At 36.5% G+C, this 12,373-nt stretch overlaps 1 protein-coding gene across 1 annotated transcript in view; it reads left to right on the top strand.

Moving 5' to 3' along the window:
• The window catches only part of RPP30 (ribonuclease P/MRP subunit p30), a 29,838-nt gene extending 17,465 nt beyond the window's left edge, over nucleotides 1-12,373 (top strand). Inside the window, exons 7-11 of the mRNA XM_017896332.1 lie at nucleotides 6,181-6,297; nucleotides 6,860-6,889; nucleotides 7,285-7,322; nucleotides 7,713-7,792; nucleotides 11,966-12,373. Of these exons, the coding sequence (XP_017751821.1) occupies nucleotides 6,181-6,297; nucleotides 6,860-6,889; nucleotides 7,285-7,322; nucleotides 7,713-7,792; nucleotides 11,966-12,075 (375 nt within the window). The 3' untranslated portion in view covers nucleotides 12,076-12,373. The remainder of the gene's footprint in view (nucleotides 1-6,180; nucleotides 6,298-6,859; nucleotides 6,890-7,284; nucleotides 7,323-7,712; nucleotides 7,793-11,965) is intronic.

Genomic DNA, 12,373 nt, shown 5'->3' with positions numbered 1-12,373 from the left:
CAAGTTAGAGGGATATGCAGTTTAACACAGTGTCTGCTTTAAAAAAAATCTGGTGTGAACATTTTACATATGTTGTTTAATAAAAACTAGATGATGGAGTGGAAAGAAAGGCTGCACAAGATTATTTTTAGTCTTCATCTGGTAGAGGAGTAGGCTGCACTGTGAATTGGTCAAGAAGCAGAATTTATTCACTGTTAGTCCCTGTTAATTTATTCACCTATTTTTTATTAAAGTGAGAAAGTTGGAAACATACAGGGTCCAGCTTATTGTTCAGAGTAAATAATAGTTGTGGTATAGGTATGTGCGTATTATTTGTAACACAATATCCAGTCTGGCTGTGGAGCTGTTTGTCTACACAAAGGGTGGAAATGTATACATTGTGAGAGCACAGAACATGGAGTAAGTAGGTGTGGATAATAGTTCAGTCTTCAGTCTTGGTCTTTGCATGTTCCTTTGGCTTTGAGGATAAACCTGTTTTTGGCCTTGAGAAGTTCATAGATTGGCTTTAAAAGGATCACTTTATAAGGATTACTTTTTTTTTTTTTTTTGAGACGGGGTCTTGCTTTATCACCCAGGATGGAGTGCAGTAGTGTGATCTCGGCTCACTACAGCCTCTGCCTCCTCAGTTCAAGCGATTCTCCTGTCTCAGCCTCCCAAGTATCTGGGATTACAAACGTCCGCCACCATACCTGGCTAATTTTTTTTTATTTTTAGTAAAGATGGGGTTTCATCATATTTTCCAGGCTGATTTTGAACTTCTGACCTCAAGTGATCCACCTGCCTCGGCCAGGATTACTTTAAATTAAGCACAGATCTTAATTTTGTTACGATTTGGGCCCTTTTCTTTGCTTGTGGTGAAAAGCAGTATAAGAAAGGTAAGTCATTCATATTTTACCAGTAGGCCAGACGCCATGTGAGGATCTTCAGCTTGGAAGGTTGGGATTGTGAAGGAGGGCCCAGGAGCTCTAGAGCATACCAAACACTCCATTTGTGTACTTTGCAGCTCTTCTCCCTTTTGTCATCTTCACTGCATGCTTAGGGCACCATAATTTCAATTATGCAATTTCCTCTAAAATCTCCCACAAACCTCTTCTGGAGTCTAAGTAACTTGTCATTGCAACTCTATCATGTGATAGATGTGTTTCTAAAAAATTGGATTCCACTCCTCTTCTTGGATAATCACATGACTTCAGATTATTTAGCATTTTATGATGAGCAGTTTGATACCTGCTGTGGCCCAGCAGCTTTGGGATGGGTAGATATTAATTATCTCCATATGCAGGTAATACAGTCTTTCTCAGGTAGTTCATGGTTCACACAGTTAAATGACTCTCTCAAGGGGTTGACTAGGGATTTGTACTCAAGCTTTGATTCCAAATCTGTCATTTCCTACTGGGAAATGCTATTTAAAGTTACTTTACAGCAGTACTCTTTGTTAAGCAGAGTAATTTCATATTTCAGAACATGAGCTTTATGAATTCAGGTTGTGAGAAGAAGGATGATCTTAAAGCCGCACGTATCTCTTTACTTTCCCTTTGATTTTTTTACAGTGTTATTTCCATTTCAATGTTATTGTCATTTAACAGTGACTCCAAGCTTATTGAGTTATTTTAGGGATCTTATATGTTTTACACTCTGATGTTTTCCCCTCAGCCCTTCCTTTACCCTAATCCATTTCTGTCTTTGTGGTCCAGTTACTCCCCACTGAGAGATTTTAGTAAGTAATATCTAAAGCAGTGAGGTAGTTCCATGAATCATGCTGTAAATACTTGATTTGGATGTGAGTGTTCTGTAAACTTTGTTTTATCACACATGAATCTAATGTGTAAAGTACTGTGTCCATTCAGTGCCAGTATTAAAAATTTCTGTGGCAAAAACAACAACAACAACAACGGCAAACAACTCCAGAAACAAAGTTAAAAGACAGATGACAAACTGACGGAAAATTTTCACTCATGTCATAGGCAAAAAGCTTACTCCCTTAACACAGAAAGACCAAAGAGTGCTTAGAAATTAGTAAGTTAAAAAAAAAAAGATGAACAATACAAAAAAAATGGATTAAGAATATGAAAAAGGCATTTCACAGTAAAGGAAATGCAAACAGGCCTTAGACATATGAAAAGATGATTAAATTTATCATAGTAAGAGATTTCAAATTAAAATCACCTGTGTGATTAGAGCTACACTCTGTTGTAAGGCTGCAAGAAAGCAGTCATTCTTATACTTTGCTTGTAACAGTGTAAATTGGAACAATCCCTATGTGGAGGGTGTGTAATTTGGCAACAACTCTTCAAATTACAAATACATTTACTGATTTAAACAACAGTTTTAAACTGTATGATCTCACGGTTCTGAAGCCTGGAAGTCTGAAATCAAGGTGTCAGCATGGACTTGTTCCCCCTGAAATCTGTAGGACCACCTTCCTTGCCTCTTTTTAGCTTTTGGTGATTTTCTGGCAATCTTTGGTAATCCTGGGCTTGCAGCTACATAACTCCAATCTCTGCCTTTGTCTTCAGTGTGTTCTCCCTGTTTGTCTCTGTGTCTTCACATGGCCATCGTCTTATAAGAACACCAGTCATATTGGGTTAGGGGCCTACCCTATTCCATTCTGACTTCATCTTAACTCATTACATCTACAGTGACCCTCTTTCCCAATATAAGATTACATTCTGAGGTACTGAGGTTTAGGGCTTCAACATATCTTTTGTGGATGAGGACATGATTCAACCCATTATGACCAGCAGTCCCACTTCAGTGTTATTCTACAGATACACTGAAACCACCCAAAGGCTATCAGTAGAGGTTTGGTTAAATACATGCTATACCTCTACAATATAATACTGTGCAACTGTAAAACAGGAAGTTATGAGCTGACTTGGAAAAGCTTTCATGTCAGGACAGGAACGTAGCAGACTACCTTTTGTATAAGAAAGAAAAATAGTGTCCATATTTGCTTATAGTTTTATGAAGAAACTCTGGAAGAAGACACAAGAAATTCATGTAAGTGATTATTGGAGGAAGGGATAGGGCAGATAGGATCCGAGATGCAAATAGTACTTTTTATTGTTTTCTTATGTTGCTTTGTGAGTCATGTGGACAGATTACCTATCTTAAACACTGAAAGGGTGTCATTCATTTGAATTGAATAAAGAACTAATTTTTATGACATTAACAGGGAATCAGTATATTGTCCCAGTAATCAGCTCCTTATTTTCTTCTCGTCTTTCTCTAAGTCTTTGCTTAATACTTGGAATTTTAGTGCCGGTGTGTCTTGATTCAACTGTCACACACCTGTCCTTAGTAGCATCTTTATACCATTATTTCTCATTATTAAAAAATCTGATCACCCACCCATGCCAGAACCTTTGGTCAGACATGAGAACAAAAGCTAATCAGGCAGGCACTGTTAAGAAGAGGCTGTTATGAACAGTCATTTGATGAGCTTTAGGCAATTTGCATTAAAATGGTCTTACAGCAAGATCCCAGGTAATGAGTCTGTATTTTATCCATCTAAAATTTAAAATGAGATACTGTGAAAGAAATATTCACAACCTTCAATAGCACATTATTTTAATTTTCTTTTCAAGAATTCCTATAGCAGTTTTAAAGTAAACTTGATTCATGTACCAAGATGAAAATCAGAACTTTTTTCTTAAAAAATAATTATGCTGATAATATCCTTTTTTTCTCCCCTTCCCCTACAAAAGTTGTTTTATTTTGATTTGGTCCCCACAAGGGTCTAGAAATTTAGATTCAGTCAATTAGGAATATTTTGAGATCTAGCCATCCAACTCTATGTATCATTCATCTCTTTCATTTATTTCCCCTCTTCATCATCCTATTGCCTTGTATTGTAGTTCCACAACTAGAAGGATAAGGAAAAGAAATACAGGTCAGCCTCTTCAGCTAATTAATAGTTTTGGTAAAATATATAGCCAAGGAGATGGCTGATAATATGGCTAAAAGGGATGTTTCTGTTTATCTGTGGCTTTTGGTTAGCCAGGTGCATCGAGGTTCCTTTGATGATGGATCGTCTATAATGAACAGCGTTATCACAGGACATCTTCTCCATAAGCTACTATTTATTCACTCAAAATATAAATATACACTTTTTATGTAAAAGGCAGTCTAGCTCTCAAGAAGTGTACAAGCTTGGCAGAGAGAATGAGATACACGTTCAACTATAACAGAAATATTATCTTAACAAATGTCATTCCTAGAAATAATCAACACAGGTAAAGAATTAGAGATGGGGAAAAGTCAAAAAATGAGAGAGGGGAAGGTTGCAGTGTGGAAAATAGCATTTAAATTCTAACCAAACTAGAATCAGACAGACAGGAAAATCTAAAATAAAATCTGGGAGCCTTAAAGCCAGAGGAAGAATTAAGGAAATCTGTGTTCAGGAAGGAAAAGTAGAAGGGGCCTTGAAGTGCAAGTGAATTAAATCAAGAGAGACTGCCAGTTCTAGAAAAAGACAAGTTTCTCCATTCCCTGTAAATGCTCAGGAGTAAACCACAGGAGTCACAGCTGGGCCAGTCTCAACTCGTACTCTGGGCAATCGAAACTCATTTGCCAAGCAGAGACTTGGATCATACTGCCTAGAACATGCCTACCATTCTTTATTCATTCGAAAGAGTACTGCCCCCCAAGTGACTTTTGCAATTGGATAAGAAAGAAAAATAGTATCTATTCATATTTGCTTATAGTTGTATGAAGAAACTCTGGAGGAAGACACAAGAAATTAATAAAAGTGATTATTGGAGGAAGGGATAGGGCATATAGGATCGGAGATGCAAACAGTACTTTTTATTGTTTTCTTATGTTGCTTTGTGAGTCATGTGGACAAATTACCTATCTTAAACACTGAAAGGGTGAGAATCTGCTTATCCTCTCTATGCTGAAAATCCTTCAGATGTTTTCTCCATTAGGAATAATCCTCGTCATCAGCTCTAAAGGCCTGCACAGTTGGCCCTTCCCATCCTCTTTAGCCTGTCTTCCTCATTATTTTTCTCCAGCATTTGACCTTCGCTACGTGCTGCCTTGCTGCAACCTTGGAGACTTTGCCAATGCAAAAGTCTGACCTCCCTATGAAAATGCACCTTCCTCTGCTATTTAACTACTTAATTTCTTCCTCACCCACATCCAAACTTCTACTTGATAGCACTTAACACAGTTGAAGTTTTATATTTTTGTGTGGTTATTGATCGTCTCCCCCACTAAACTGTGAACTTTTAGAAGGGAGGAACCATCTCAGCTTTTGCACGCAGTAGGCTTAAAACATATCTTCTGTGAATGGATGAAGACATTTAGGTGCTCATTAGGAAAGCTGAATAGTATGGTGGTTAATTTCAATCTCATTTCCACTCATCTACTTACCTGTGGATCCCTATGTAGTAAGAGTACATTAAATAAAGAAGTTTCTTTTTCTCATGAAAAAAGCCAGGCTTGTATGGTGAGCTGGGCAAAATCTTCAAGGGCACTTCCATCTTTTTTGCTGTGCAGCTATAAGCCCAGTGAAAAACCAGGGGCTTTATTACTAAAGAAAAAGGAGAGGACAGATATCTGGGCAATTAGCAGTCTTTGCAGTAATGCTTTATAAAGATATTATAGTAAGGATTAAATATTATATATAAGACTCTCTTAGCATATAGTCAGCTCTCAATTAACTATGGCTGTTATTCTCTCTTCAACATATAGGTAATAAATTACTTACCTGAAAGACCTACCCACCCTTGGTTCTTTGGGCTTTTTTCAGCTCTTCATTTCTTTGTCTCTTTGTGCATTCGTAGGTCAGATTACTTGGTTTACTATGTTTGCATACAGTTTACTCTAAATGTAGGGAGTACATTTCTGTTTTCCTTTTGATAGTGCATGGAGTAATAGCCCCTCTCTCACCCCATTGGGACTTTGTTCTTCTTAGCCTCTTCATAATTCCTGTTTATGTAAAGTCAGCTTCCCCACAGCCAAGATAAACTCTTTTGATCAAGTAGAGCCACAGATTTACTTTCTTCTCCTTGTGGGTAGTGCCATTTGAGTGTTAATCTGTCTTTCATAAAGCTGTACCTTGACGTGTAAGGGGTGAGTGGTAGGGAGTGAGGAAGGAGGTGAAGAGAGAATCTGTGAAAATGAAGTAGGCCAGTGCATGCTTATCTCTGACAGTTCTCTTTATTTCCTGTGAAGGCAATTGACCGAGGCCTGGCTTTTGAACTTGTTTATAGCCCTGCTATCAAAGACTCCACAATGAGAAGGTATACAATTTCCAATGCCCTCAATTTGATGCAAATCTGCAAAGGAAAGGTATGGTTCTATAATTTTAGGATGTTTTTCGCGTCTGGCAGTTTATTATTAGTGGTACACTGGAATTGTCAAACTGACTCCTTTCCTTAATGCAGAATGTTCTCAAAGCATAGGAACAGATTCTCCCATTTCAGTGAGCTCTGCTAGTTTTCAGGGAAAGAAAAATACCAAGGGAAGAATAATATAAGGGAGAAAAGATGTGTTGGAAGCCATATCTTTTGATAAAATTTGCAGTTTACATACTGTGAAAGAAAAGTCTAGAATAACAATTGTCCTCACTGAGTTGAATTAAGATTATGTGACCTTTTCCTCTTGTTTTTTAAACTTAATTCATCTGTACTAAGATCTGTTAGGAAAACATATTTTGTTTTTTATTACAGATTGCCTTTAGTTTGACATGAAGTCTTTCATTTTTTTCACCTTAATCATTTACCTTATCTTTAAAAGAAGATGGTATTTGAGCCTTAAATGTTAAAATGTGATTACTGGCTATTTATATTATGAAGCTCTCCTTTTTTTTGCATTTATCTAAGATTAATATTAATCACTTTCTATTTTGTAGAATGTAATTATATCTAGTGCTGCAGAAAGGGTAAGTCTAGCATGAAGTACTTTGTTTTCATCTTTCAGGTTATAAAACTTTGCAGTTTCTAGGAGATAAATTAAAATAGTAAATGAATATTTGTTGCTTTTTTTTCTATTTTAACTGCATTTGCTCATTGTAATTGCTAAACAGTAAAATTTATCCCCATTTTCTTTAGGCTTCAACTTTTGTTTATATAATTAGTTTTTCTTTTATCCTTTTACAAAATGCTTTTCAAGCTTCTCTTATATTTTCAAAAACTATAAAACCCATCAAAATTATAAGGACTTAAATTTATGTAATTTTTTATTTTTAGATACTTAAATATTCTATTAATTTGCTGTAAGTTATTGAAATGTTATAAATAGTTTTCTCATATCTACTCTTTGTTCATTTTATTTCAGCCTTTAGAAATAAGAGGGCCATATGACGTGGCAAACCTGTATCCTTTTCTGAGTAAAAGTTGTTGACATTGTCTTCAGGAAATTTTGAATTCGAAGCCGTATTATAGTTGAACGTGGTATTTTTCTCAACCTTTTACTGTAAGTTTACCAATTAATAACTTCAAAAATAAATTATATGACCTTATAGAGATCTTTATGCTTCTGTTTTTTAATTAATCCTGAGATAGAAAAGAGGGAACAAGGGACTTCATATGATAAAAGCTTAGAGTTAAATGAGTCTTTTCTCAGATGCATGTTCCAGTTGGACTAAGAACTGCTGTTGAATTAACCTCTCAACACGACCAGGTTAGCTGGCACTTTCTGTTATGTTTGTGTTAGTCTCGTGGCCTTGGCTGACTCCGGGTTAAAATCTTTAATGCTCGCCCAAGAGGCTTGCTGTTTGGGCTCTCTGAAAGTGATGCCAAGGCTGCGGTATCCACCAACTGCCGAGCAGCACTTCTCCATGGAGGTAAGCAAGTTCTTCCAGTACAAACTGAATGGTCATGTTAGAAGCAAGTCATTTTTACAGCCATACCTATTTTTATTGCCCTATCCTCCTGAGTTCCTTTGGGGTCATCTTTTCTCAACCTCTTCTAACCATAGCCATCAGTGTTTTCTTACCCTCACATCAGGTTTTACTTTCTAAAGTTTGTAGAATGAGTATAGTTTTCATTACAGAAATGGAAATGAGTATTGAATAGTTCCTCCAGCTATACATGTGTGCTCCTGCCCACATTCTGATAGACTTCTAATCTCCCTTCTTCTCCCNCCCGTGGTTGTGCAATTCTCCTGACTCAGCCTCCGAGTAGCTGGGACTACAGGCGCCCGCCACCTCGCCCGGCTAGTTTTTTGTAGTTTTTAGTAGAGACGGGGTTTCACCGTGTTAGCCAGGATGGTCTCGATCTCCTGACCTCGTGATCTGCCCATCTCGGCCTCCCAAAGTGCTGGGATTACAGGCTTGAGCCACCGCGCCCAGCTGTTTTCTTTTGTTGTTGTTTTTTTTTCTGTTTTTAAATAGAGACAGGGTCTCACTATGTTACCCAGGCTGATATTGAACTCCTGGGCTCAAGCAATCCTCCTGCCTCAGCCTCCCAAAGTGTAGGCTTACAGATATGAGCTACCATGCCCGGCCAGACTGTACATTTTTTACTTACGTTTTGTATACATACCTTTTCACTGATTGAATTTCCTATTCATCAGATGTTAAAAATTGAAAGTATGCTGAAACTTTGGAAAATGAAATTGAAATTTTATTAAAACAACTTAAGCTTTTGATCACTGTTTTGTCTTCCTTATCTTTATAATTCTTAGGACTAGTTGTAGTGGTTAAGAAGCAATTTCATTGGTATCACCCAAATGAATTTTAAACTTCAAAGTAGATCGCTACATATAGACTAATATTTGTCATATGAATAGCTAGGTTATTGAGGGCTTGTGTGTTGGGCTTTATTGATCTGATTTCCACTTGAGAGAACTGCTTACTATATTGGCTTGCCATAAATTAGATGATTTTTGCTTTTAGTTTCAGCATTTTTAGTTTGAGTTTTTTGTGTTATGTAGCCTAGAACTCATCACATAAGCTTTGGGAGTGATCAAATTAATTGAGATTTTTTATGATGATTTTCTTGAAATTAGGGAACAGTTGGTTCACACTTTCATAGTTCTGTCATTATTTTGATCTATTTTAAATAAACTATCATCAAGATTTTGAGTAACAGTTGGGGTTCCAAAATGGACTAAACAGGAAACAGTAACTAAAATATAAATACATATATAATTTTATATATAGGAAAATAGGAAGTCCTGCATTTGACTTTAAGAACTCAACTATTCAGCATACAATATATAATATGTAATTTTTTTTTTTAGAATTTCTTTTTGTGGGTACATAGTATGTGTATATATTTATGGGGTACTGAGATATTTTGATATAGGCATGCAATGCATAATAATCACATCATGGAAAATGGGGTGTCCATCCCCTCAAGCGTTTGTCTTGTGTTATAAACAATTCAATTATGCTTTTTTAGTTATTTTTAAATATACAATTAAGTTACATTGACAATGGTCACCCTATTGTGCTGTCATATACTAGGTCTTGTTCATTTTATTTTTTTTGTACACATTAACCATCTTCACCTTCCCCTCAGCCCCCCACTACCCTTCCCAGCCTCTGGCAACCATCCTTCTACTTTCTGTCTCCAGGAGTTCAGTTGCTTTGTTTTTTAGATCCCATGAACAAGTGAGAACATGTGATGTTTGTCTTTCTGTGTCTAAAATCAGGCTTTTATAGGAGCTAAACTTAAAGAAGACTTGTGAACTTCAGGTGGCATTACCATTCACCCCAGTGTACCCAGGACAGTTCTAGTTTGTGCCTGCTGTTTCTGTGACCTTATTAGCACTTCTATTCCCTGAAGAGTGTCCTAAATAGATGATAAAATATGGTTACCCTGGTTTTCGTTGCCATTGGGATCAGTATGAGACGGTAGTATGATGTGTTCTTAAGATTGCTAATTCAGCTTAAGTAATATTATAAATAAAGGATTCTGAGGCAAGGAAATGCAAAGCCTCATTATTATACTCTTATTTATGAAATCTCAGCCAGCATCTGTATCATTCTGAGTGCCACATTTAAGAAGGACAGCAGTGCACTGAAACACTATTGGAAAATGTCTACTCTGTCCTTAAAGGGTGTGGAAACCTCATGATGAGAGGAATCATGACAGTGGTGCAGGCATGGATACCTGGCAAGCAGAAGACTTTGGACACATAGTAGTTGGCTTTCAACTTGGAAGGCTTGCCACAGGAAATCAGAATTAGGTTCCTTGGGGGTCCAGAAATCCAGAAACTAATGAATAGCAATTCTGAGGAGGTTGTATGGAAAGGATAGAGGAAAGAGGCCTAAGGTCAGAGTCTTTGGCCTGTGATTGACAAAGTTCATGTCGTCAGTCAGCCCCTGGACCAAAATGAACCTGTTGGGGACACCTGCCTTAGCCCCTTGTGAACAAAATTATTCACTTGTAAATAATCCTTTAGATTTTCCTCGGCAAGATGATTAAAGGAAATACTATATGTGAAAACATTTTGTAAACTAAAGCATACGCAAATGTAACTTCCTGCTGTTACAGAAATGCATTTATTTTTAAAAGACACTAAAGAAATTAATGCATTTTGTTTAAAAGTGCTGATTTTCACAATGTTTTATTTCAGGTGATTTTAGACTAGACTATATGGGTAGAGAATCAGTGATATAAATTAATAGCTATTAAGTGTGACATTTTCATTTGGTGAAATGGAAATAATTGATAGTTTTTGTTTTGAGGCTCTCATTATATTGACATTTTAATAACCTTGAGAGCAGTTTTATCCCTTTTATAAATAAAAGTGTTTTAAAATAATTGGCAAAGTAGATTTACTAGGTTAATCTTGATAAATGGGAAAATAATGCTTAACACTTTATAGTTGACTTTATTTTTATTACTTGAAATAAGAAATAATTCATAGCTAAATTTCTGGTCAAGTTGTTTTGATTCTGCCACCTTTGTAGCTAATGGATATCTCTCTCGTTCTCCATAATCCCTTTCCCTTTCTAAGAACAGAGTTGGAGTCTATTTTCATGACACTATGGCCTTTCATAAGCTACCCTTCCGGCCTCATTGTTTCCTAATTTTTTCATATTCCTCCTTCACATCAGCCATATTGTCCTCTAAACTGTCTTACCTAGGTTCTTCGTACCTTTCTCTCCGTGGCTTTGTAAAGGAATACCTCTCTTTTTCTTATTCCATTTACCCTATTCAGAGTAGTGTCACCTTTATATAATACCTCATTGCTTTATCCAGCAGTTAATTCTTGTGGATGCCTCCACTCGTATTATATTTGCTCTTATTGTGCTTCTCACATGCATGTATTACGGGGAAAAGCACCGACTGTTAGGCATCTTAATACCCTCTGTATATGGATACAGTACCTAGCCTATTAGTAGGTTTCTAGGAGAAATTGGTTAAATTTTTGAACTCTGCTGCCAACCTAATCTAAGCATTTAATAATTTCTATTAATTCTTTGTTCATTGTCACCATTTAAAGAGATCAATAAATTTATGAGTTTGATTTTATTCATTAACTCAGCTAGTATTTATTGAACACATTTTGCATAGCCAGGCCATTGTTTAGTGTTGGCAATATAATAGAATTGATTCTTCAGAGGTGCCTTGATGTTCTAATGAGAGAGATAGGGTACGTGCTGTAAAACGAGCCAAGCGTGTGCTCCACTTGGGAGCCATACTCTCGATTACTGTGTTTGCTCTCTTGATTTGTCTGTCTATCATATATAAAGTATCTGCTACACCAATGTCTATGTCGGGGTTCTGGCTACATAAGATGCCATGGACAGACCACTGGAGATAACACTGTCCTGCAGTTTTACCCATGAGGTAATCTTCGGGAATGAATTAGATGTTAATAATATACTGATATTTGTTTATGTTGGGAAAAAAGATAATGACAGTAAATGGCACTAGCACCCATAGCAGTTCATTATGGCTTATCATTTACTAGTGCTGTAAGCCAAAGTAATATGTTAAACCACCTCATTTTAAATTATGTCTTAACTTCAAGCACAATGGTTTCCCTGTTTGTTTTATAGAAACTAGAAAAACTGCTTTTGGAATTATTTCTACAGTGAAGAAACCTCGCCCATCAGAAGGGGATGAAGATTGTCTTCCAGCTTCCAAGAAAGCCAAGTGTGAGAGCTGAAAAGAATGCCCCAGTCTATGTCAGCACTCCCTTCTTCCCTTTTATAGTTCATCAGCCACAACAGAAATAAAACCTTTGTGTGATTTACTGTTTTCATTTGGAGCTAGAAATCAATAGCCTATAAAAACAGTTTTACTTCCAATCCATTAAAACAACAAATGAAACCTAGTGAAGCATTTTTTTAATAGGCTGCCAGCTTAATGAATTTAGATGTACTTTAAGAGAGAAAGACTATTTATTTCTCCTTTGTGTAAGTGATAAATAACAGCAGATACACTTGAATAAGATGTTTTAGGTA

This window comes from Rhinopithecus bieti, unplaced genomic scaffold (genome assembly GCF_001698545.2).
Source record: "Rhinopithecus bieti isolate Rb0 unplaced genomic scaffold, ASM169854v2 scaffold_26871, whole genome shotgun sequence".
Lineage (NCBI taxonomy): Eukaryota > Metazoa > Chordata > Mammalia > Primates > Cercopithecidae > Rhinopithecus > Rhinopithecus bieti.
The sequence above is the reverse complement of the archived record's forward strand: the minus strand, read 5'-3'. Positions and strand labels throughout refer to the sequence as shown.